This window comes from Microcaecilia unicolor, chromosome 4 (genome assembly GCF_901765095.1).
Source record: "Microcaecilia unicolor chromosome 4, aMicUni1.1, whole genome shotgun sequence".
Taxonomy (NCBI): domain Eukaryota; kingdom Metazoa; phylum Chordata; class Amphibia; order Gymnophiona; family Siphonopidae; genus Microcaecilia; species Microcaecilia unicolor.
The window spans coordinates 358968523-358996125 of NC_044034.1; the positions used below are offsets into that span (position 1 = coordinate 358968523).

The 27603-nt window shown below is 46.5% G+C and overlaps 1 protein-coding gene across 2 annotated transcripts in view; it reads right to left on the bottom strand.

The window, feature by feature from the left end:
* Positions 1-27603, bottom strand: part of REPS2 (RALBP1 associated Eps domain containing 2) — a 198940-nt gene that overhangs the window by 129624 nt on the left and 41713 nt on the right. For both annotated transcript variants that reach the window (XM_030202300.1, XM_030202299.1), the window contains exon 2: positions 1063-1186. In XM_030202300.1, the coding sequence (XP_030058160.1) occupies positions 1063-1186 (124 nt within the window). The remainder of the gene's footprint in view (positions 1-1062; positions 1187-27603) is intronic.

Sequence of the window (27603 nt, forward strand, 5' to 3'; positions counted from 1 at the left end):
TAGCGTTTTCGTGATCACCAGGGGGAAGTCTTCAGCTGGCAGCGCTTGGGATCCCCACCAGCTACCGCTAAACGTGTGCTACTGTTGGGTGGGCCTGAGCCCTAAGTGGGTGGGCCCCGGCCCACCCAGGCCCACCTGTGGCTATGCCACTGCTTGGGGCTGGGCTTCTGCTTTCCCTTTACGACCACTTCACTCCCCCCAGTGACTCTAGGGAGGGATTGCTCAACAGTCTAGTAATCCCCATTATAATGGGGGGATTACAGGGATTAGAACAAAGTTTAAGAAAATAGCATGCTCAAAAGAAGAGATCTTGTTAAATTCTGTCTAAGGATGGTACTAGGGTTACCATATGTTCGGTTTGACTCGGACATGTCCTGTTTTTGAGGACACTGCAGAACGTCCAGGCAGGTTTTGCCAGCCTGCCCATTTGTCCGGGCTTGCGAGCGAGCAGGCCTCAGGGTGTCCTGTCCTCCCCTCCTCTCCTGTACCTTATCGTTGTGCCCTGCTGGTCTAGTGGCTTCTTCAGGGAGGGAAAGAGCCCCCTCATTCCTGCCCGGCACTGCCGCAAACCTCTCGCTCCTGGCGAGGCTTCAAAATGGCTGCCGAGTGTTCAAGTGGCAGCCTCGCAAGACTTCCGAACAAGTCTTGCGAGGTCACTGCTTAAACTCTTGGCAGCCATTTTGAAGCGGCGGCGCCCGGAGGGAGAGGTCTACGGCAGCATCGTGCAGGAAAGAGGGGGCTCTTTCCTGCCGCGAAGAGGCCACTGGGTTACCAGGCAGGATAAGATACGGGAGGGGAGGGGATGTGCATGGAGTGCGCTATAAAAAAAAGTGGGTGGAGAGAGGCTGGGGAAAAAAACATTGGGGAGGGGGCATACATGGGGGAGAGGGAGGGAATCCGGCTTTCTTGGGTTGGGTCAAGGTGACACTACAGTGCAGGAGTGTGGCGGGGTGTGACAGGGTTGTGACGGGTGTCCTCTCTTTTATCACGGCAAATATGGTAACCCTAGATGGTACATCACCACTGTCGAAAGGAACCGAGCTTGGAAGCGAAGCTACTTACCACCCTTGATACTCTCTTTGCACACTGGGAAGCCATTCTGTGCCGCAGCGATTAGTTTCAAGGCAACGCAGAACTGTGTCGGACCAAAGTAACCTACCCGCTTCACACCGCACAGTTCTGTGATCTAAACAGACACAAACAGAAGAGCAGAAAGTTCAGGATTGCTTCTCAGCTTGCCATTTCTAAGACACTTGTTCACTGCAAAAATACTCTAGTCCCTTCTTCGTATTCAAATATGCCTTTTATTGCCTCAGTGAACTTATTCACTGTAGCAAAAATTCCTATATTATAAAATCATTACCTAACTTCATTCAAACCACATTTGCCCATTTCTATTCTCACTTAATTGTCTTAATCATCTATAACATAACATAACATTGCAAATCATACACTAAATAGTGCAAATTCACATAGATATAGACATATCATCTTCTGCCCCATAACATTTCTAAGACACGTCAAAGGTTTTGCTAGTCAATGCGATGACCTTCCAAGTTCCCAACCTGTTCTCCTCTCCTAAATGAGCATCTGTATCATTTCCACGATGCTGCCTAAGGAAGGGGTCTGATTAGTCCTGCTACCTCGTTTCCTAGAACAGACAGGGAAGTCTGTAATTTTGTGTCGTTTTGGCTGTTATTTCACTCAAATTTAATTTTGTTCAGGCTTTTTTTTACCATTATTTGCGAACAGCAAGCACAGGGCAGGCCGCACAGCCCTGTATGGACCAGTTCAGTGTCGTCCCCCCGCCCGAGACTTAAGCGCGAAACCAAAGAGGGAGGAGATGTAAGGGCTGGTGATGCATAGAAGGAGTAGAGAGTAGAGAATGACACAGGGATGGGGAAAGGGACAGAGCCTGCAGAGGTGAGGCAGGGAAAGGGGGAAATGAGACTTCATACAGGGCCGTGCCAGGGGTCTCTGGCGCCCCCCTGCAGACTACCAGTTGGCGCCCCCCCCCCCGCACCTGCCTGGCTCCAAGGCAGCGATTCCCCTCTCTCCCCTGCCCTCCCGCTCCCATGTAGGAACTGCCCGCCCTCTTCTCCCCCCCAAGATCCCGTTCCTTTTTTTTTTTCTTTTAAATTTACCAAGGATGACATCAGAAGAAGGCAGGGCAGTGAGCAGCCAACAAGGGAAGGCTAGAGACGTCGGGACTGGGAGCGCCGCCTCCTTCACTGACGCTGCGCTGCCGGAGGAAGGTAAATTTAAAAGAAAAAAAAAAAGGAACGGGATCTTGTGGGGGAGAAGAGGGCGGGCAGTTCCTACATGGGAGCGGGAGGGCAGGGTAAGCATGCAGCGGCGGCGCCCCCCAGAGGATAGCGCCCCCCTGCGGCGCTTACCCCGCTTACCGCATCGGCACGGCCCTGTGCAGTAAATGTATATGTTAGTCATGTATTTGTTATGAATGGCTGTTTAGCAAAATTGGTGTTTTATCTTTGATGAATGACTGTTTAGCAAAGTTGGTGTTTTATCTTTTGATGAATGGCTGTTTAGCAAAATTGGTGTTTTATCTTTGATGAATGGCTGTTTAGCAAAATTGGTGTTTTATCTTTTGATGAATGGCTGTTTTAGTTTGCTTTCCTATCAATTTGATGGAGTTCTTTTATGTTTTTATTACTATTTTTATATTAATATGTAAACCGTTTTTGTTTTGTAATTACAATTTGAGACGGTATAGTAAAATGAATAAACGATAAATGCTGGTGGGTGGGCGGGCCTTCCTATGCTAGCCTCCCGGCCAGCCCCTCCCCCTTACTTACTACTCTACTGTCCTGGTGGTCTAGTGACCTCTTCCGCCTTCGGGGCAGGAAAGAGCCCCCTCTTTCCTGCCCGGAGCGCTGCCCTGCATCCTGTTGCTGATCTCGGCGCTGATTCAAAATGGCCGCCGAGAGTTGAAGCGACCTCGCGAGACGTCAACTCTCGGCGGCCATTTTGAATCGGCGCCGAGATCAGCAACAGGATGCAGGGCAGCGCTCCGGGCAGCAAAGAGGGGGCTCTTTCCTGCCCCGAAGAGGTCACTAGACCACCAGGGCAGTAGAATAAGGGAAAGGGGGTGACGGGGTGTGTGACAGGGGGGAGGGGAATATGCGACAGGGGGCGGGGCATGTATCCTCTTTTTTGGGGAACCAAATATGGTAACCCTACTCTAGTCTTTGTACTGTTTTTGAAAGAGTAAATAAACAAAAAAAATTGATTCACTTTTACCTGTTCTAGTCAGGATTTTGCAGACCTCAATCTTATTCCATCTCATTTCGAAGATGAAGAGCCCTAACATCTTTAGCCTTTCCTCATATAAAAGGAGTCCCATCCCCTTTATCATTTTGGTCGCTCTTCTTTGAACCTTTTATAATTCTGCTACATGTTTTCTAAGATGGTGAGCAGAACTGAACGCAGTGCTCAAGGTGAAGGTCGCACCATGGAACCTTTCCTAACAATTCCTAGTATCCTGTTTGCTTTTTAGCCGCAGCCACACACAGGACAGATTTCAGCGTATTGTCTACAATGACACCTAGATCTTTTTCTTGGGTAGTAGCTTAAATCATTTTCATGCCTAACTAAGAGCGAGCACTTACTCCTGCCAAAAGCTGGTATAAATACTCATGCCTAAGTACTGTCAAGAATGGATTGAAAAGATTCTATTATTACTTAACTGGTTAGCAGATGGAATATTACTGCTAACCAGCTAAGCAGGGCCGCCGAAAGACTAGGCCAGGCCTGGGGCAAGGCCGACCCGCCTCCACCCCTCTGCAGCTGCCGCCCCCCATCACTCCCCCCCGCCGCTGCTGTCCGCAGTCTCACCTGCCTGCCTCCATGGCTCCGGGACCCTGCATTCAAGACGGCAGTCGCAGATCGCCTCTCTTCTGGCCTTCCCTCCCTGTGTCCCGCTCTCGTCTGATGTAACTTCCGGTTTCGGAGAGGGTGGGACACAGGGAGGGAAGGCCCGAAGGGAGGCAATCTGTGACTGCCGCTTCGAATGCAGGGGGCCTGGAGCCGAGGAGGCAAGCAGGTGAGACCGGGAACTGCAGCGCCGGTGGCCTGACCCCGGCACCGCCCCCCCCCCCCCTCCGGGGAATTTTGTCCCCCCTGCCCCCCCTCTCGGTGGCCCTGCGGCTAAGTTGACATGCCGCCCATGCTCCACTCCTAACCTAGCAGGTTAGTGGGAATGTTCCGCAGCAGTAATCAGTTAAATGCCGGTGAATATCGGCTACTGGTTAGCTTGGCAGGGTTTAAATGGGCACCATTTTACTTTCTAGTAGTACTATACTGAGCCAGAACGGCACCCTGTGCAACAGGGGCAGACTGACCGTTTGGGTAACCGGGCAGTGCCTGAGGACCCAGAAGCTCTAGGGGGCCCAGCGGCTCTGCCCAGATGCCCACTGCGCCGCTGGAGTTCTAGTGGCCTCAGTGAGGGGGGGCGGAACATGTTCTTTCCCGCCCAGCCCGCTGGGCTGCCGCTATTCCCCCCCCCCCCCCCCACCCGGCACCACCGTATTTTTAAGATTGCGGCTGAGATTCCCTGCAGAAGTCTCGCGAGACTGTCGAGACCCATGAGACTACCGTGGGAAGTCTTGGCCGCCATTTTGAAATCACAGCAGCGCCAGCAGCACAGTGGACAGGAAAGATCAAGCGCCCCCCCCCCCCGGAAAAGACCACCAGACTACCATGACCCCTCAGGTAGGACGAGGGCAGCAGGGGCATTGGCTGCAGTGGCAGGGGAAGCAGGGGGTGTCTTGGGCAGTGGCAGGGGGCATCGGGCAGTGGCCAGGCGGGGGGCCCAGACCACCCTCAGTCCGCCCCTGCTGTGCAACATGCTCACTGGTGTCTCCGCCTCACCCTTTACCACACCCTTGTACCCTGTGTGGCCACACCACTCGCAGAGCTCTCAGTACTGATCTGCTTTCTAACCCCTGGTTTGTTCTGTCCTAAATGGCAGCCTGTCATGCAGAGCAGAGGTTTAGGGTCGGCCTTTAAAACTGCCACAAGGTCATGGCAAGTTGCAAATACATTCACAAAGTTCGCCCCTGACTTTATGCAGCGAAGTTCCCAGTGTGTCATGAAAAATGCATGGGCTGTCTGCTGGCGTCTGGTCATTAGTTGACTGGCATGGTGTATCCTGCTTTCTAAGAGGTTTGCTGGGAAAGGACTCTGCTCAGCATTACAGGACAAAAGCTGTTGCCAGGCTTTTTTTATGTGGTGATATGAGATTATTTTTCATAGCTCTACAAATATATCCAGAGCCCCCAGATTTCTATATAGGTCACCCCGAGTTGGGCCCACAAATTTGGCTGCAGATCCCAGATCCGCATGTAAACTAATCAAATAATGAGCTGTTCACAATTAATAATTGATGTTAATTGGCCCTCATTTGGGTTTACGCATGGATCTGCCCTAAACTCTAGTCTATAAAATGAGTGCCTACATTTTATAGTGTACAACTCAAAAGGGGGCATGGCCATTTTATTTAGATTTTGCTCACACCTTTTCCAGTAGTAGCTCAAGGTGAGTTATATTTAGGTACTCTGGATATTTCTCTGTCTCAGGAGGGCTCACAATCTAAGTTTGCACCTGAGGCAATGGAGGGTTAAGTGACTTGCCCAAGAACACGAGGAGCAGCAGTGGGATTTGAACTGGCCACCTCTGGATTCCTCAACCAGTGCTCTAACCACTAGGCCACTCCTCCACTCTAGCAACATTCCATGTAGAATTTCAAATAGTAGCAACATTCCATGTAGACCAACATCCATGTAGAATCTCAGATAATATCAACATTCCATAGAGAATCTCAAATAGTAGCAACAGAATCTCAAATAATTTATTTGGATTTTGCTCACGGGGAATTATGTGCAGGTATGCTGGATATTTCTCTGTCCCAGGAGGGCTCACAATCTAAGTTTGTACCTGAGGCAGTGGAGGGTTAAGTGATTTGCCCAAGATCACAAGGAGCAGCAGTGGGATTTGAACCAGCCGCCTCTGGATTGCAACACTGGTGTTCTAACCACTAGGTCACTCCTCCACTATAGCAACATTCCATGTAGAAGCTCAGATAATATCAACATTCCATATAGAATCTCAAATAATTTATTTGGATTTTGCTCACACCTTTTTCAGTAGTAGCTCAAGGTGAGTTACAATCAGGTACTCTGGATGTTTCTTTGTCTCAGGAGGACTCACAATCTAAGTTTGTACCATGGGAGGGGCATGGGCAGGTCCCAGAAATTAGGTGCAATGTTATAGAATAAGGTTATTCATGCACCCAACTGCCATTAGCTGTGCGCCAATATTTGCATCAGGTTTCAATAGATGTAAGCGCCATGCCCAAAGTTAGGCGCAAGATCTGCGCTAAACTAGTATTCCATGGTAAAATCTTTTTATTAAGTGCACAACCATAGGAAAATAAGAACAGTACAACTCCAGGGAAGAAACGTGGCTACAGATGCAAATCAGAGCTCAAACAGCATGAGTAACACACTTAAGCATTTTGCAACAGGATACCCCCCCCACCCGACCCCCCCCCTCCTCAACAGTACAAAGAGCAACTCTGTGGCCATGTCACAGGAAGAGAGGTCCCCGGTTTAAAAGTTCAAGATCCTACTCTCCTGCCAGCGGAAGTTAATGCGGCCCAAAATGACTCCCAGGAGGCCTGGAACTTGCATCCCGCTGGTGACTCCAAGGTCCGTATGCGTCACCGTTCTACTGTAAGGCGTGGATCATGGCCGCCCACCACAATTGAACAGTCGGTATCTCCTTTGAGTGAGTATAATTGGAACAGGTCAGCAGGAAGATGCACCCTTAAGTAGGGGTGTGCTGGTAAATTTTTAACAACGGGCTCTCTCTCCGGGCATAGCCGGCCCTGAAATTTGGGGTGGGGGTGGGGAATACATGCCTCTCTCTCCCCTCCCTTGTGCGGGCACGCTAGGCATACCTTTGCCGAGCCCCACCAGCCAATAAATGGACTGCCACCATTCTCTGCTGCTTGTTTCTGGCTCTGAGCAGCATGATGGAAGCTTCTTGCGCTTGCATGAAAAGTCCCAGCCTAATGCTCAGAGTCAGAAACAAGGAGCAGGGAGCAGCAGCAGTCTATTTACTTGGCTTGTGGGGCCAACGTCACTGCCAGCAAAGTAAAAGAGAATTCAGGAGGGGGCCCAAGCCCACATTTTGGGAGTCAGTTGTTAAAGTAGCCATGGGGAGGCTCCCAAAATTCTTAAAAACTTAACAAACGGCTCTTGCGAGCCTGTGAGAGCCCGCTCCAGCACACCACTGCCCTTAAGTATTTGAGCTCACCCGGCACCCATTGTAGGGGAAAAGCTTCCATCCACGTAGACCGAACTGACTAGAGGAGTGCTAACCCAAAAGATTTGTCCAAATTTAATTGGAAGCCAGAGAGAAAGCTGCAGTGCATTTTTTCTAGCAAAAAAGGTGCCGGTACTCAAATACTAGGCCAAATGGAGATGAAAACGGTAACAGAATTCAAACATGCGTGGGATAAACATAAAGGAATCCTGTTCAGAAGGAAGGGATCCTCAGAAGCTTAGCCGAGATTGGGTGGCAGTATAGCGCTGCGTGAGTCTGGTAGCGCCTTGGAAATGTTGAGTAGTAGTAGCAGAGCCGGTGGGGGGAGGTGGGGCTAGTGCTGGGCAGACTTATACGGTCTGTGCCCTGACAATGGCAGATACAAATCAAGGTAAGATATACACAAAACGTAGCACATACGAGTTTACCTTGTTGGGCAGACTGGACGGACCGTGCAGGTCTTTTTCTGCCGTCATCTACTATGTTACATTGTCACCCTTCAAGGGTGGGGTGATCACTGAGGGACCCAACCCCACAATAGCCAGGCCCCCTGAAACCAGTCAAAGAATCTGTGACAAGGCAGAATTGGTGTGTAGAGCCTGAGCTCTTTCATTAAAACTTGGGGTCCGTGGGTCAATTTTAGCAGACAATGGAAAAGGTGCCAGTACTCAGTACCCCCAAGTACCCCCTCAAAAAAAGCCCTGGAAAGCAGTATTCCTTCATCAGCTCAATTGCCACTGGAAGACAACATTGTGGATCAGTAAGAATTAAGAGCAAATCATCTGTGAATGCTAAGGTATTCAAGGTAACAGACCCCACCTCCAGGCCACGGACTCCTCCCTCCTGAAGAACAAAGCAAGGGGTCAGAGCAGAGGGGACAGTCCAGTCTCGTGCCCCAAGCAATATAGAATCTTGGGGACTGAATGCCATTAATTAGTAAGGATGCTGAGGGGTTTGCATAGAGTGCTTGCACAGCCCAGCCAGTGTGGCTAAGCTCATATTAGCCCTCTCCTCAAGTCACTTCACTGGCTTCCTATCCGTTTCTGCATACAATTCAAACTCCTCTTATTGACTTACAAGTGAATTCACTCTGGAGCTCCTCAGTACCTCTCCACTCTCATCTCTCCCTCCACTCCTCCCTGGGACAGACGATCCATGCATGAAAAGAACTGCATCGCCACACAAGCAATGGGATAAACCCAGGAGTGGCTCAGCCTAGCCCTTTTGATCTGGAGCTACATGGTCATCCTAAGAAGATTCGCTGTGCTGCGTGGTGTGATGGCAAGCAGCGTCTTGCTATGGGGCCCTTTTACAAAGCAGCGGCAAGCCCACCGCGGGCTTACCAAGCAGCAATCTGGAACTGCCGTCGGCACAACGGTGCGTGGCATTTCCAGAGCTAGTGGAAATATATTTTTAAATATTTCCGCAGGGGGTTACCACCGGGTTAGTGCGGGAGCCCTTACCGCCACCTCAATGGGTGGCGATAAGTGCTCCCCCCCCCCCCCCCTGCATGGCCATGCAGTACATAAGTATTGCCACACTGGGACAGACCAAAGGTCCATCAAGTCCAGCATCCTGTTTCCAACAGTGGCCAATCCAGGTCACAAGTACTGGCAGAAACCCAAAGAATAGCAACATTCCATGTAGAACCCCAAAGAGTAGCAAGATTCTAGAATTCTAAAGAATAACAAGATTCCATGCAAAATTTCAAAGTGCAGCAACATTCCATGTAGAACCCCAAAGAATAGCAACATTCCATTCAGAATCCCAAGCACATAAGTGTTGCCATACTGGGACAGACCAAAGGTCCGTCAAGCCCTGCATCCTGTTTCCAACAGTGGCCAATCCAGTTCACCAATACCTGGCAAGATCCCAAAAAAGTTCAATACATGTTGTGCTTCTTATCCCAACAAAAAAAAAACAGCACCACGGGCCTTTAAAAATTGAACACAGTTCTTTAATGAATGAGCCTTGACAAAAAGACCCGACACGGGCCGTGTTTCGGTGACTAGCACCTGCATCAGGGGTCACAGTGATGACGTGGAAAACTTGGGGAATAACTCGAATATATTCCTCTACAATATATTATTCCCCCACGTCTCATTTAGTAAAAGCTACAAAGCACCAAGGCACTTTCACTTTCTGTATCCAAGCCATTTTAATAATGGTCTATGGACTTTTCCTTTAGGAAGCCGGCCAAACCTTTTTTAAACCCCGCTAAGCTAACCACCTTTACCACCTTCTCTGGCAATGTTGAGTGAAGAAAAATGTTCTCCGATTCATTTTAAATGTACTACTTTGTAGCTTCATCGCATGCTCCCTAGTCCTACTATTTATGGAAAGAATAAACAAACGATTCACGTCTACCCGTTCCACTCCACTCATTATTTTATAGACCTCTATCATATCTCCCCTCAGCCGTCTTTTCTTACCACATGGCCATTTCTTTTTCCAGCCTTTTGCCCACTGCGGTAAAAAGGGCCTCAGTGCACGGCAAAAATGGCCGCCTCTGCAAGCGCACGGCCCCTTTTACTGCAGCTTAGTAAAAGGGCCCTATATCTTGTACAGCTGGAGGCAGGAATAATACTTATAGACCAATTCTGCTCTGGTACTGTGGGGAATCAGTGTCCTGGAGGATTCCGCCTAGCCCGCCCTTCACGCAGCTCATTCATCACCATGTTGTGAACAGTCGCTGAATTCAAGTGTCGTACTTACTGTACACCGCCTTGAGTGGATTCTTTCAAAAAGGCGGTAAATAAATCCTAATAAATAAATAAATGTGTCTAATCCTATTTATAGTGCTGGCTGGAAACCTGTCTCCTCTGCTGTGCGCAGAACATTCAGGTGCGTGAGTTAGCAGTGACGCTGTAAACACGCCATTTGTTAAACACTGCAATACAGAGATCAGCCGAACCAATTTCACCATGAATGTAATTTCTGTAATCCGTTCTAGGTGTTGTTGAGAGGACGTTTGATGTGGTTTTATTATGTGTGTTGTTTTTGGACTCCGCTCTGGATAAGTGCGGAATATAAATTTTTAATAAATGAGTGCATAAATGAAAAATTAAATAAAATAGCATTAGCACGACCATAATCCATCTCCATCTCCCCCCCCCCCCCCCCCCCACAAAATGAGCAGCATAAAAAGGGTTCCGTTAACTTGCCTTCCACTGTTTTGGAGTTTATTGTATTAATGGTAATGATCATTTTCAATCAGGTATCTCGTTTTTTTTTAACGGGTTTTCAGTGCACATTATGCAGGAGAGCGACTGAGAGCAGGAATCCCCCGAGACGGTTGGCTTTTCAGCCATGTGTTCTCCAAGAGTGCCAGGGACAGAACAACAAGGACCGTGTTTACAATTCAACCCTAGATAAGAATAAAGCTCCTAGCCTAAACCACAGAGATACCAGCTTGGAATGAGCAGCTGAATTCATGCTTTGCAAGGTGGGTTAAATAATTACCACTGGCAGTACAGTGGCTGATGTCAGGGAGATTTATATGTTGATGGAAACTGAGAGCAGAACAAGGCATATTTTATTTACTTAGTTTCTCTGGCAGAATTCTTTTGTTCCACTGGGCTTAGCTCAGTCCAAAGCTGCTACCCCTGGGCTTACCCTCTCCCTGCCTGTAACTCCTTCCATCTGAATCCCCCACTGAGCAGGACTTCACAGTAACTGTGTGAGGCAGGCACTATGGCTTCCTTTAGTGTCCGTTGTAGATGAGAGATCCTTCGACGGAGGTGGTTAATCAAAAACCGAGAGGCACCTGCCCATCACGATATATAAAAATAGAAAAAAAGAAAAAGACTATCTAATTAATATACGTTGGGTAGTGGCTGCTTTTTACAGAGTGTTGTTGCCGATGATGAAGCAACCCAGCCCCCTTGAGCTCCATATAAATTAGAGCCGGGGGCTTCTTGAGGCAACATCTCTCAATTAACCAAATGTAAGTAATCTTTTTTTGGTCAGGAAACTGAGCTGTTGGTATTTCATATAAATCTCCTCCATTTTTTGCATTTATCATTCCTTTAGTGTCCAGCATAAGAGTACTTTTATGTCTGCCAGCAGGTGTCACTGTTGTGCAAAGGTTATTGAATCCATCATCCTCATTCCTCAGTCCTGGCTGACCTGAGGGGCAGAAGCTAATTGTTGGAAAGGAATTGGCCCTGTATCTCCCTGTTTGCCACTTCTAGCTGGCTGACTGACCTCTACTAGGATATTTCTAAAATAAACTAGAAACGCATTGAAAGACTTGTTAAGGGCTATGGGTAATGGTTCAGCTTATAGAAATACTGATCCATAGCCAACAAGGAGCAGATCTTCACAAGCAATAGCAGAGGAAGTGGCCTCTTGGTAACAACAGACCGAGGAGGGAGGTCACAGTTGAAATCTTGCTTCTGCTATTGGTTCTCCAGGTGACCTTCGACAAGTCATCTTCTACTCTCAACTGCCTCAGATTGCCACTTAAGGGGTCGATATCCTACCCACCCTTAACTCATTCACCTGCAGTCAAAGCAAAAGAATGCATGCCCACACAGCTGGGAGGGTTGCTGCTCAGTTTTCAAATACCTCATTTAAACAGATTATTCTGGGAAGGATTATTCTGGTGGGAGGGTACAAGTCTGAAAGTTTTCCATGCACCAGCCTTGCTCATCAACAGAAGCAGTTTTAGCACTGACTGGTATGTGCCTCTTACAAAAGAAAGCACCACTCAGATAAGAAAAAGCTTTTGTCACACCAGTTTATCACAAGAGAGAAGCCTCAAATAAACAGCCATAAAACCTGAGGGCCTGATATTCAGCCAGCAGCGATCAGTGTTTTGCTGACCGCCACTGGCGTTAAACCTGGATATTCAATGCCAGACCAGGTCCAGGGACCAGCACTGAATTTCTGGAGCCCGCTAACGCATAGTACTACTACTACTACTTAACATTTCTAGAGCGCTACTAGGGTTACGCAGCGCTGTACAAATCAACAAAGAAGGACAGTCCCTGCTCAAAGAGCTTACAATCTAATAGATAAGAGTGAGACAAATATAGGACAATCAAGCCATTGTGACATCACTGATGAGGTTGGCTCTTAGGCATTGGTGGAATGAGGCATTATGACATCACAATCTCAGCTCTGGTTAAATCACTGCTATATGTAATGCTACTACTACTACTTAACATTTCTAGAGCGCTACTAGGGTTACGCAGCGCTGTACAATTTAACAAAGAGAGACAGTCCCTGCTCAAAGAGCTTACAATCTAATAGATAAGAGTGAGACAAATATAGGACAATCAAGCCATTGTGACATCACTGATGAGGTTGGCTCTTAGGCATTGGTGGAATGAGGCATTATGACATCACAATCTCAGCTCTGGATACCAGAGACTGAAACTCTTCACACTAAGGGGGGAAGTGGGCCAAGTATAGGACAGTCGAGCCATTGTGACATCACTGATGAGGTTGGCTCTTAGGCATTGGTGGAATGAGGCATTATGACATCACAATCTCAGCTCTGGATACCAGAGACTGAAACTCTTCACACTAAGGGGGGAAGTGGGCCAAGTATAGGACAGTCGAGCCATTGTGACATCACTGATGAGGTTGGCTCTTAGGCATTGGTGGAATGAGGCATTATGACATCACAATCTCAGCTCTGGTTAAATCACTGCTATATGTAATACTACTACTACTACTTAACATTTCTAGAGCGCTACTAGGGTTACGCAGCGCTGTACAAATCAACAAAGAAGGACGGTCCCTGCTCAGAGGATTTATGTGCAATATTCAGCACTTAACCAACTACAGGTTACCACATAAAGATAGGATTGACTTGTATGCGGTCCTTTTTACACTGGTGTTCCTTGGTGGGTTGCCACCTGGGATGGATTACCGCTACGCACCTCCCCCCTGGGTGCAGCGTCCCCCCCCCCCCCCAGGTGCAGCATCAAGCACCCACTGCGCATCACCTCCAAACAACCCCCACCGGGAGCATTGCTCTTACCTCCTGGGGTGTTGGGAGCAGCCGCGTGGCTGTCGGCTCCGCCGGTTCCCTGCTCCCTCTGCCCCGGAACAGGAAGTAACATCAGAAGGAGAAGGGAACTGGTGGAGCCGACAGCCGTGCAGCTGCTCCCTGCACCCCCCTGCAGCGTGCACCTGGGGCGGACCACCCCCACCGCCCCGCCCTCAGTATGCTGCTGCTGCCTATTTATGTGGTTAAACTGGCCGGTTAAGTCTTCAGATATCAACACTTAACCAGCCTAGTGCTGACTTTGCCCCCAGAGTGCCCCCAAAATAACCAGTTAAGTGCCGCTGAATATTAGCCCCGAACAGGAGCTGTCTCTGGCTGGTTACATTTATTTCTCAAATGAATACCCTGCTTTAATACCAAAGCAGGTTACAGTAAAAACATTAATAAAATCAGGACACACATAACAATAAAAATAATACAATAACTGCCATACTAAAAATAATGAATACACCAGACACTCCTGATACCCCAGGAAGAACTTCCAAAACAAATCAAGATCAAACCGCCATAAAAGCGTTCATAAAATAGTTAAGTTTTCAGAAGTTTTTTTTAAATGGTTGTTTACTAGGACAAAGTCTTAAGTAACCAGGTAGATGATTCCACAAATTCACTGCTGCAATAGAAAAAGCGCAATTACATGTGTCCGACAGAGCGGGAGAGCGCGGGGTACAAATGTGATAAAGAAATAAATATAGAAACACATAGGTCATAGTAACACATGAGGTGTATTTTGAAAGCACTTAGACTTACAAACTTACATAGTAACCAATGGAACTTTGTAAGTCTAAGTGCTTTGAAAATGAACCTCTATAGTAACATAGTAAATGAGAGCAGATAAAGACCTGTATGGTCCATCCAGTCTGCCATTCTCAGGGTACAGACCGTAGAAGTCTGCCCAGCACTCTTCTTGTACTAAAAGTTCTGAAGCTAACATCGAAGCCCCTTAAAATTTACACTCCAACCCATCCATATCTATTCAGTTACGATCAGGGTGCAGACCGTAGAAGTCTGCCCAGCACTGGCTTCGCTTTCCAATCACCGGTGTTGCCACCCAATCTCCGCTAAGCTTCTGTGGATCCATTCCTTCTAAACAGGATGTTTGAATTCCATTACCGCTTTCATCTCCACCACCTCCCGTGGGAGGGCATGCCGTGTATCCACCACCCTTTCCGCGAAAAAATATTACTCCTGAGTCTGCCCCCCTTCAACCATGTTTGAATACCGTTACCGTTTTCATTTCCACCACCTCCTGCGGGAGGGCATTCCAAGCATCCACTACTCTCTCCGTGAAGAAATACTTCCTGACATTTTTCTTGAGTCTGCCCCCCTTCAATCTCATTTCATGTCCTACCGCTTTCCTGTCTCCAGAAAAGGTTTGTTTGTGGATTAATACCATTCAAATATCTGAACGTCTGTATCATGTCACCCCTGTTTCTCCTTTCCTCCAAGGTAAACTTGCTCAGGTCGTCAAGTCTCTTCTTGCATTGGTTTGCAATGCAAATCCCATCCATTTTTGTAGCTTTTCCTCGCACCGCTTCCATTCTTTTTCGCTGCCTCAGAGAGTAATGCGCAATTTGGTTTATACATAGACAAAATATTGAGGAACTGTGTCATACACACATTGATGGATCAACCCCCTAACTGTTTAATATTCAGCTGGCGGTGGTCAGCATTTTTGTGGCCATGTCAAGAAGTTCAATTCCGGGCCATGTCTGGGCATCGGCATTGAATACCTGATAATAGGTGTCCAGCTATCACTTGTCTGGTTAAGTGCAATATTCAGGAACCTAACCACATAGGTGAAAACCTGACAAAGATAGGACTGACTTATGTGGTCCCATTTGTCTGGTTGACTTATGCTGAATACTAGCAATTAAGCCCATAAAAACGGGCGAGTATTGCAGCCCTCCTCTCTCCCCTGGCCTCACCCGGTCCACTGATCCTCCCCCCCATATCCAGCGACCCTCCTCTTTCCCTTGGCCTCCCCCCCTCCCCCCATGTCCTGCTACCCTCATCGCCGCTGCTCCCTCCCCCCTCCGTGCCGGGCCCCCTGCACTGACCTGACAGCGCCTCTCACCTCCGTGTGAAAGCACTGCAGGCAGCAGCAGATCACTCTGCTGCTGCCTGCAGCACTTCCACACGGAGGTGAGAGGCGCTGTCAGGTCAGTGCAGGGGGCCCGATACGGAGGGGGGCGGGAGCGGCGGCGGGGATGGGGGGGGTGGAGGTTTTTTCGTGCGATGTTCCTTTCCAGACGGCAGCGTCGAACAATTCGACTCCGTTTCCCTCTCTGTTCCGCCCTCTGACGTCATGACGTCTTGATGTGAGGGCGGGACAGAGAGGGAAGTCTGTACTGCGCATTTGCAAGTGAGTACGGTCACTTGCCGTTTATATGTTTGATTGGCACTTAACCGCATGAGTGCCAACTCCACCCCAGACTATCCGCAAAATCACCAGCTATGACTTTAGCATTTAGTGCTGATATTCAGCATTAACCGGTTAAGTGTTCAGCGAATTGTTCGACGCTGCCGTCTGGAAAGGAACATCGCACGAAAAAAAACTCCACCCCCCCCCATCCCCGCCGCCGATCCCGCCCCCCTCCGTATCGGGCCCCCTGCACTGACCTGACAGCGCCTCTCACCTCCGTGTGGAAGTGCTGCAGGCAGATAACCCCACTGCTGCACGACTTATATTCCGCCAGTGTCACTACGCTCCTATTAGCCCTTTCCTCAAGTCACTTCATTGGCTCCCTATCCGTTTCCGCATACAGTTCAAACTCCTCTTATTGACCTATAAGTGCATTCACTCTGCAGCTCCTCAGTACCTCTCCACTCTCATCTCTCCCTACATTCCTCCCCGGGAATTCCGTTCATCAGGTAAATCTCTCCTATCTGTACCTTTCTCCTCCACTGCCAACTCCAGACTCCGTTCCTTTTATCTTACTGCACCATATGCCTGGAATAGACTTCCTGAGCCACTACGTCAAGCTCCATCTCTGGCCGTCTTCAAATCTAAGCTAAAAGCCCACCTTTTTGACGCTGCTTTTAACTCCTAGCCCTTGTTCACTTGTTCAGAACCCTTATTTTATCATCCTCACTTTAATATTCCCTTATTTATTTTATTGCATTTGTATCCCACATTTTCCCACCTATTTGCGGGCTCAGTGTGGCTTACAATACATTGTAATGATGGAAGTACAATTTGTTACAACACAATTATGGTTACATTTTGAGGAGTTAAGTTAGAACAAGGTCCAGGTATCGTTAAGAGGAGTAAAAACAATGGGGGAAAATGATTGAACACTAGAAGAACAACGGATACTGGTAGGGCAACAGAACATTAGCAGGAGAACTTTCGGGCTTAATGTTTATTACCTGTAAAAGTTAGGTTTAAGTTTGTTGAAGTTACGGGGGATAGTAGTACTGAGGAGAATGTATTGCTGCATTGTTTACAGTGTGTGCGGACTTCATGTGTTTTGATCTTTTCGATAGACTTTTTCAAAGAGATGAGTCTTTAATAGTTTACGGAAGTCGGTTAATTCATAGTTCGTTTTCAGATTTCGTGGTAATTTATTCCAGAATTGCGTGCTCATATAAGAGAAGGTTGATGCGTGCAGCATTTTGTATTTTATGCCTTTGCAATTAGGGAAGTGGAGGTTGAGGAAAGTTCGGGATGATCTTTTAGCGTTTCTGGGTGGTAGGTCTATTAAGTCAGACATGTAGGCTGGGGCTTCACCGTGAATGGTTTTGTGGACTAGTGTGCATACTTTAAAAGTAATGCGTTCCTTGAGTGGCAGCCAGTGTAACTTCTCTCGTAGGGGTTTCGCACTTTCGTATTTGGTTATCCGAAGATGAGTCTGGCTGCTGTGTTCTGGGCTGTTTGAAGTTTCCTCAGTGTTTGTTCTTTACAACCTGCGTATAGTGAGTTGCAATAGTCCAGATGGCTGAGTACGAGTGATTGCACTAGGCTGCGGAAGACGGATCTTGGGAAGAATGGTCTTATTCTTTTCAATTTCCACATGCAGTATCTTTTTAGTTGTGTTGTTTGCATGAGTTTCAAGTGTTAGGTGGCGGTCAAGGATTTTTAAAGTTTCTGAAATTGGAAGATTTAGTTTTGGAGTGTTTATTGAGTGTTTATTGCGGTGAATTCTTTCGTGTTGTATTGGGAGGTAAGTATCAGGCATTGAGTTTTTTCTGCATTTAGTTTCAATCGAAATGCATCTGCCCAGGTGTTCATGATGTGTAAGCTTTGGTTGATTTCGTTAAAGATTTCTTTGATGTCGTGTTTGAAAGGGATGTATATTGTTACATCGTCGGCGTATATGTATGGGTTAAGGTTATGTTTTGATAGAAGTTTTGCCAAGGGTATCATCATTAGGTTGAAAATAGTTGGTGATAGGGGTGATCTCTTGTTTGTCCTGTTTGTCTGTCCTAATTAGATTGTAAGCTCTGTCTAGCAGGGACTGTCTCTTACATGTTTAGTGTATAGCACTGCATATATCTAGTAGCGCAATAGAAATGATAAGTAGTGGTAGTAGTAGTACTCTTTGGGATTCCGGAATCTTGCTACTCTTTGGGATTCCGGAATCTTGCTACTCTTTGTCCTTATCCCTTATCTGGCCTGTTTGTCTGTTCTGATTAGATTGTAAGCTCTGTCGAGCAGGGACTGTCTCTTCATGTTCAAGTGTACAGCGCTGCGTACGTCTAGTAGCGCTATAGAAATAAGTAGTAGTAGTCTTTGGGATTCCGGAATCTTGCTACTCTTTGGGATTCTGGAATCTTCCATCTCTTTGTCCTTATCTGGCCTGTTTGTCTGTCCTAATTAGATTGTAAGCTCTGTCGAGCAGGGACTGTCTCTTCATGTTCAAGTGTACAGCGTTGCGTATGTCTAGTAGCGCTATAGAAATGTAAGTAGTAGTAGTCTTTGGGATTCCGGAATCTTGCTACTCTTTGGGATTCTGGAATCTTGCTACTCTTTGGGATTCCGGAATCTTTCTACTCTTTGTCCTTATCCCTTTTGTCCTGTTTGTCTGTCCTGATTGTAAACTCTGTCGAGCAGAGACTGTCTCTTCTTGTCCAGTGTACAGTGCTATGTACGTCTAGTAGCGCTACAGAAATGATAAGTAGTAGTAGTAGTAGTACAAGCTATTTAAGTGGCCAGGAGCCAGTTAAATTGCTTTGAATATTGGCTCCTGAGCATCTTTTTTCTGGGAGCTTCTGCTCTTTATCTGTTCACTGTATACCCAGCTTCCAACCGTAATGCTGTCTTTAATGTTGACACAGCTGTGAGCTTCTTTTCTCTTAATCACGGTGACGCTGAGGTGACGTTTGTACCCGAAATGAAAGATCCAGCCTTACAAGGCATTACTGCCTGAAACAGATGTCCTGTGTGGGGGTTCAGAGCTTCCTGCTTCATCTCATTCTTGTCTCTGTGATGGGGGTTATCATGACCAAATCTCTATAGCAGGGTTGAGACATTCTGCCATGAAACAGGGCATGAGGAAGAATTCATTAATTCAGGAAAGCTATTACCTCAAAGGTCACCGTGAAAAACTTCCACACCATCAGCATCATTTCCCTACATCTGGTTGGATTTATATGTTCTGCAATACCTCCGTCTAACTGGACTGCAGAGGTCCATATGCAGAAGCTGAAATAACGTGGGCCCGACGGACAAAGCAAGTTATGCATTCACCGGTGGGCAATGAACATATATCTTGCTTCTTCGTCTATTTTTGGCATTTACATGGATAAAGTTGGGCCATCTAACTTGCCAAAGACCCCAGTTTTACCCATATAAAATGGGTCCCACACTGAGGCAGGGCAAAGGCAACAACCAGCCCTTATGGCCAGGATGAGGCTTAGGAGGAATCTGAGGAAACACTCTTTCAAGGAAAGGGTGGTGGATGCGTGGAATGGCCTCCTGGTGGAGGTCAAGGGGATGAAGACTTTGGCAGAAAGTTTAAGAAGGCGTGAGACAGACATGTGGGATCTCTTAGGAAAAGGAGGAGTTAGTGGCTACTGAGGATGGACAGACTGGATGGGCCTTTTGGCCCTTATCTGCCAGCTTAGTAACTTTGAGGCGTATTTTCAAAGTACTTAGACTTACAAAGTTCCATAGTAACCTATGGAACTTTGTAAGTCTAAGTGCTTTGAAAATGAGCCCCATAGTAACATAGTAGATGACGGCAGAAAAAAGACCTGCATGGTCCATCCAGTCTGCCCAACAAGATAAACTCATATGTGCAACTTTTTGTTATACCTTACCTTGATTTGTACCTGTCCTTTTCAGGGCACAGACCGTGTAAGTCTGCCCAGCACTATCCCCACCTCCCACCACCGGCTCTGGCATTGACCGTATAAGTCTGCCCAGCACTATCCCCGCCTCCCGCCACCGGCTGTGCCACCCAATCTCAGCTAAGCTCCTTAGGATCTATTCCTTCTGAAGCATGTTTCTAAGTTTCTATTTTGTGCCTAACTTTGAATCCGTGAGCCCAACTTTGGACACAACTTAGACCAACTGAAACCTGGTGTAAATCCTGGTTCACAAGTTGGGCGTGGATCCCTGGAATTCTGCACACATCCTTTGAGATCGCCCTGACCCACCCATGCCCCTCCCATGGCCATGCCCATATTTGGTTTGCATGCTTTGGGGTTTGGATGCGCAGTGCACACCAGGGATGTAGCCAGACCTCAGCGGGAGGGGGGTCCAGAGCCCAAGGTGGTGGGGGCACATTTTAGCCCACCTCCCCCAGCCGCCAACCCCCCCCGCCGCCACAAGGTACTTTTGCTGGCGGGGGGTCCCCAACCCCCACCAGCCTGAGTCTTCTTCAACGCCCGTCTCCGGCGCGTTCGCTGATCTGTGCTGTGAGTCCTGACGTCCTGCATGGGTTTCACTTAAAGGAATGTGCAGGACGTGCTGGACATCAGGACTCACAGCACAGATTAGCGAACGCGCCGGAGACGGGTGCTGAAGATGACTAAGGCTGGCAGGGGTTGGGGACCCCCGCCAGCAAAGGTACCTTGCGGTAACAGCGGGTCGAAAGTAGAGGGGGTCAGGACTAAATCTGTGGGGGCCCATGCCCCCACCTAGCTACACCCCTGATGCACACAACCCCTAAATGGTGTCAATTATCTCCAATAATTGATTGTTAGGCCCACTTAATGTTAAGTGGCTCGTTAATCAATTAGCAGATGCAAATTTGAGCTACCTTTATAGAATCCAGGGGAATATGTTCTTAGTGATGCTAAACAAGTTTGAGTTATACATTCAAAGTGTGTCCCAGAGCAGTTTCCGGCCATATATATATAAAGGAAACCTCTATAAGTGGACACCTCCGTTTAGGCACCCCAATGCTGCATGGTGAGAGCCTTTCTTATAACGGTATGTGGACACCCAAGTTCTAGACTAGTAAAGAATACTCTCGTAAGCTGGTAAACTTTAGGTTGACACTTCTGCCAGCTTCTTAAATTTTCCTTGTATATATTTACTGTCTCCAGAAATTCTCCTTAGGAAATATCTGAAGGAGATTCTGGAGTTAACAGCTGTTGATGTTATTTCATTCCTGAATTGTTAGTATTTGCCTAGTATGTGGAAGATTCAGACTGACCAGCAAGGGGTAGACCGGTTGGCTTCATCAGAAATAGATCTGACTGCTTTCTTAGAAGATACTCAGGATACTCAGAAAGATACTCAAGAGTCAGGGGGCAGACTCAGGACTAATGTCAGGATGTATTTTTTCATGGAGAGGGTGGTGGATATGTGGAATGCCCTCCCGCAGGAGGTGGTGGAGATGAAAACAGTAATAGAATTCAAACCTGCATGGGATCAACACAAAGGAATCCTGTGTAGAAGGAATGGATCGACGGAATCTTAGCGGAGATTGGGTGGCGACGCTGGTAACTGGAGAAACAAAACGGGAACTGAGCAGACTTCTACGGTCTACGCCCTGATCGTGACTGGATAGGGATGGGCTGGAGTGTAAATTTTAAGGGGATTCGACGTTAGCTTCAGAACTTAGTACAAGAACAGTACTGGGCAGACTTCTACGGTCTGTGCCCTGAGAATGGCAAGGACAAATCAAACTCAGGTATACAAACTCGGGTGAGTGGAGGAGTGACCTAGTGGTTAGGGTGGTGGACTTTGGTCCTGGGGAACTGAGGAACTGAGTTTGATTCCCACTTCAGGCACAGGCAGCTCCTTGTGACTCTGGGCAATTCACTTAACCCTCCATTGCCTCTATGTAAGCCGCATTGAGCCTGCCATGAGTGGGAAAGTGCGGGGTACAAATGTAACAAAAATAAATAAATAAAATATAAAGTATCGCATACCATGTAAAATTAGTTTATCTTGTTGGGCAGCCTGGATGGACCATACAGGTCTTTATCTGCTGTCATTTACTATGTTACTCTTTGGGGTTCTACATGGAATGTTGCTACTAACTGGGATTCCGGAATCTTGTAACTCTTTAGGATTCCAGAATCTTCAGAAGTTTTAGTACAAGAAGAGTGCTGGGCAGACTTCTAAGGTCTGTGCCCTGAGAATGGCAAGGACAGTTCTGTTCTCTGAGTCTGACGTCCTGCACGTTGTCAGCATGCAACTGTTGAAGGAAGAAGACTTTTCTGAGTCTGACTGCAGCAGAACGGTTGGAGAGGACGTCGGCTGGCGGGGATTGGGGTCCCCTGCCAGCAAAACCGAAGGTAGGCGGCGGCGGGGGAGGGTTCGCGGCGGGAGGGGGGGCGGCAGAGACGGGGGACGGCACCGGGGGGGGGGGGGGCTAAAATGTGCCCCTTCCCCTCGAGCTCTGGACCCCCCTCCCATGGAAGTCTGGCTACGCCCCTGAGCTCTGTACACTGGACAAAAAAAAGATAGTCCCTGCTCAACAGAGCTTACAATCTAATCAGGACAGACAAACAGGACAAATAAGAAATTAAGGGAATTACTAAGGTGGGAATGATAGAACATGGGTACTGAACAACAGAGTAAGGGTCAGGAGTTAAAAGCGGCATCAAAAAGGTGGGATTTTAGCCTAGATTTGAAGACGGCCAGAGATGAAGCTTGACCTACCAAGCTCAGGAAGTCAATTCCAGGCATATGGTGCAGCAAGATAAAAGGACCGGAGTCTGGAGTTATCAGTGGAGGAGAAGGGTGCAGATAAGAGAGGTTTACTCAGTGAAGGGAGTTTCTGGGGAGGAGTGTAGGGAGAGATAAGAGTGGAGAGGTAATGAGGAGCTGCAGAGTGAATAATTTGCCTGTGACTCTTCATGGCATCCCCTCATTAAAAGAATTTAAATCAGCTTTAAAAATGAGGCTCTTTGGTCAGGTGTTTGGTACTGACCAAGGAAGTGGGTGAGGGTTTCTCTTTTTGGGGCAGCGATTCCCTTGTAGAACAGCTATTTATGGAGATAACTCTTGGTTTTTCTCTCTTTTTCTATTCTCTGGTTTGGATGTTTGACTGAATTCTATCCTCCTGTAGGTATGCTTTCTGTCCTTTCAAAAAATTGTAGTTCTTTTCTTTCTTCATTAAATTTTAGTAAATTGTACACTGCCCAGTTCTGCATGTCAGCATGGACGGCATGGAAAGTCCAGCTAAACCATAACTTACTGTATTCTGTAAGTTGGGTGTGTGTAAGTGGCAGCCCCACCCATGGCCCTTCCACACTCCGCCCGCACGAATGCCCTTTGCCATCTACGTATGCTTTTACAGAACAACACTTGGTCGTTGGCTGCCACTTATACACGGAAGGGTCCACTTACCTGTGAAAGCGCTTGTATTCTTTAAACTGACACGTGCACGCGGTATGTGAGTGTGGACACCCTATTCCAGAATTGCCCTTATAATTCAGTGGTACACATAAATGGGATAATGCTGGTGAATCTGTGAATTAGATTGTAAGCTCCTTGGAGCAGGGACTGTCCTTTTTCTTAATCTGTACAGCGCTGCGTAACCCTAGTAGCGCTCTAGAAATGTTAAGTAGTAGAATCTGTGAATACAGTGGCGATGCACTTTGGATGGTGAGCAGTCCTTTTGAATATAGCGTCTGCTGTGTTTTGGTTCAGTGAACCTTTTTTTTTCCTCCCCACTAAATCAATTACTGCCTAATTTGTAAATGTATAAAACTACCTTATCGGGATACATTTGTGGCATCTATTTGTCATGTACGGAGCAATTCTATAACTTGGCACAAAAATGTAGACGACTGAGGGAAGATTTGATAGAGGTCTATAAAATACTGAGTGGAGTGGAATGGGTAGATGTAAATCTCTTGTTTACGCTTTCCAAAAATACTAGGACTAGGGGGCATGCGATGAAGCTAGAAAGTAGTACATTTAAAATGAATCGGAGAAAATAATTCTTCACTCGATGTATATTAAAACTCAACAAAGAAAGGGGGGAGGGGGGTACAGGGGAAGAGTAGGGAGAGGGAAGTGGGAGGGAATGGGTAAATAAGGGGGGGAGTGGGTAGAGGGTAGGAAGATGGGAAATGGGATGACAATGGTTATATATACGATACTTCAATCACCATACACTATCACTGTATATATAAATTTATTGACTATTATATTAGACCTCAGAGGTGTTGTTAAAGTGAATTTCCACTTTGATGTTATTCACATCAGAAATCAATCTCATATGCCTCTCGTCATTGGTCAAATATCAATTTTTCTATGTTTTTCATTTTTTTCACTTAAAACATATAATGATAAAAAGATTTACTTATCTTTTTGATAACTTCAGTTCTTATCGCTCCAAAAGCTCTCATCAATATAGCGTTAGTTGGTGGTTCTGCTTGTTAAGATGTTTATAGCTCCAACATCTTCCAACGGCTCATATCTCAACCTGCAAATGATCTTGCGCTCTCAAAGCTCACGTTCAATTTAACGTCTATGTTTGTTTCTATTTATGTGTTCTTTCTTATTCCTCCAGGCTTATTGAGGCGCACATTCTGATTGTTGAGATATCTCTTACTCCAACGGCTCACACCAACTTTTTTTTACTGAAAATAATTCTTTCACTCTTAAGATTCACATCACATCGACACGTGTTTCGCCTTACGGCTTTTTCAAGATTATGTGCTCTCTCTCAAGATTAGGTATTCTCTCTCGGTCCGAGTAGACTCTCCTTAGTCGCCTAATCTTGAGAGAGAGCACATAATCTTGAAAAAGCCGTAAGGCGAAACACGTGTCGATGTGATGTGAATCTTAAGAGTGAAAGAATTATTTTCAGTAAAAAAAAGTTGGTGTGAGCCGTTGGAGTAAGAGATATCTCAACAATCAGAATGTGCGCCTCAATAAGCCTGGAGGAATAAGAAAGAACACATAAATAGAAACAAACATAGACGTTAAATTGAACGTGAGCTTTGAGAGCGCAAGATCATTTGCAGGTTGAGATATGAGCCGTTGGAAGATGTTGGAGCTATAAACATCTTAACAAGCAGAACCACCAACTAACGCTATATTGATGAGAGCTTTTGGAGCGATAAGAACTGAAGTTATCAAAAAGATAAGTAAATCTTTTTATCATTATATGTTTTAAGTGAAAAAAATGAAAAACATAGAAAAATTGATATTTGACCAATGACGAGAGGCATATGAGATTGATTTCTGATGTGAATAACATCAAAGTGGAAATTCACTTTAACAACACCTCTGAGGTCTAATATAATAGTCAATAAATTTATATATACAGTGATAGTGTATGGTGATTGATGAATCGTGTGAACGCTGTATAATTAAAGATAAGTTAGGGGGCAGTATTTAGATAATATATATACGATACTGACATATTGTTAAATTGTGATGTTTGTAAATCAAAAACAAACTTGAACTATGGAATGTTAAAGCTGTTGAATTATCAATAATAAAAATGTTGAATTATAAAACTCAACAAAGAAAAACCACACTGTCTCATCCTCTCGTCCAGGGGTGTGCTGGTAAATTTTTAACAATGGGCTCTCTCTCCGGACATAGCTGGCCCTGAAATTTGGGGGGAGGGGGGAATACATGCCTCTCTCTCCCCTCCCTTGTGCGGGCACGCTAGGCACACCTTTGCCGAGCCCCACCAGCCAATAAATGGACTGCCACCATTCTCTGCTGCTTGTTTCTGGCTCTGAGCAGCATGATGGAAGCTTCTTGCGCTTGCATGAAAAGCCCCAGCCTGACGCTCAGAGTCAGAAACAAGGAGCAGGGAGCAGCAGCAGTCTATTTACTTGGCTGGTGGGGCCAGCATCACTTCCAGCAATGTAAAAGAGAATTCAGGAGGGGGCCCAAGCCTACATTTTGGGAGTCAGTCGTTAGAATAGCCATGGGGAGGCCTACTTTAACAACCGGCTCCCAAAATTCTTAAAAACTTAACAAATGGCTCTCGCGAGCCTGTGAGAGCCCGCTCCAGCACACCACTGCTCTCGTCCCAACACAGCGCGGACAACCCCACAATCATCAACACCCCAGATTATGCCCTCCCTATCTCAGACAGCCTGAAAATCCTCGGCGTTACAATAGACCTCAACTTAACACTAGAGAGCCAAGTGACATCCACAACAAAGAAAATGTTCCACTCAATGTGGAAGCTCAAACGCCTGAAGCAATTCTTCCCGAGGGAAACATTTCGCAACCTGGTACAATCAATGGTACTAAGCCATGTAGACTACTGCAATGGAATCTATGCGGGATGTAAAGAACAAACCATAAAGAAACTTCAGACTGCTCAAAACACGGCAGCTAGGCTTATCTTCGGAAAAACGCGATTTGAAAGCGCAAAACCCCTCTGCGAAAAACTACACTGGCTCCCAATCAAAGAACGCATTGCTTTCAAAATCTGCACTCTGGTTCACAAAATTATCTACGGTGAAGCCCCAGGATACATGACAGACTTGATCAACCTACCAACTAGAAACACATCCAGATCAACACAAACGTACCTAAATCTGCACTACCCAAGCTGCAAAGGGCTCAAATACAAATCAACCTAAGCATCCAGTTTTTCCTACATTAGCACACAACTGTGGAACGCATTACCAAAAGCCTTGAAAACTACGTAAAAGAGGTCTGGCTACGCCTCTGCGTTCACGCGGATGATGTTGAAATTGCTGTTGACTCTGAATTTAAGTATCTGTGGATTTTAGTTGATGCTTCCTTATCATTGCGTTCTCAAATTAGTACTACATTCAGAAAACCTTTTTTTAAACTAAGGATGATTAGTAAACGGAAAGATCTTTTATCTAATGAGAAGGTGTGATGCTTAGTTACTCCTCGACTAGATTATTTCATTCCCTTTAAGTCTGCCTAATTTTAAATTACAAACTCTGCAAATGACACAAAACGCTGCTGCATGTCTAATTGTTAGTTTAACCAGATTTGATCATATCACCTAGGGGAGGACTGACAGTGGGCCCTCAGGCAATAAGGGTCATGGGCCCCTAAACACCTATCAAAAGTGATTGGAAGCTAGGGGAGAGTGGACCCCTGCCACTGAGGAAAAGTGCATAGTCTGCTATTGAGACAGACAAGGGAAGCAACTGCTTGCCCTGGGATTTGTAGTATGGAGTGTTGCTACTCTTTGAGATTCTACATGGAATCTTGTCACTCTTTAGGATTCCAGAATTTTGCAGTTCTTTGGGGTTCTACACGGAATGTTGCTACGCTATGAGATTCTGCATGGAATCTTGTCACTCTTTAGGATTCCAGAATTTTGCAATTCTAGTAGTAGTACTCTGAGATTCTGCATGGAATCTTGTAACTCTTTAAGATTCCAGAATCTTGTATTCTTTGGGGTTCTACACAGAATGTTGCTACGCTATGAGATTCTGCATGGAATCTTGTCACTCTTTAGGATTCCAGAATTTTGCAATTCTAGTAGTAGTACTCTGAGATTCTGCATGGAATCTTGTAACTCTTTAAGATTCCAGAATCTTGTATTCTTTGGGGTTCTACATGGAATGTTGCCACGATTTGGGTTTCTGCCAGGTACTTGTGACCTGGCTTGGAAAACAGAATACTGGGCTAGATGGACCATTGGTCTGACCCAGTATGGCTGCTCTTATGTTCTTATGTATGTGAGCCCTTGGGCACTGTCCTATTGTCCTAGTGGTCAGTCTACCCCTGATATCACCCTGGTACTCAAACAACTTCACTGGCTTCCTATCTAGTGGTATATAGTTTAAGGTCCTAAGTGTAATACACAAGTGTAACCCCCACCCCCCCCCCACCCCGGCCTCCTACGGTACCCTGTGCCAACTTA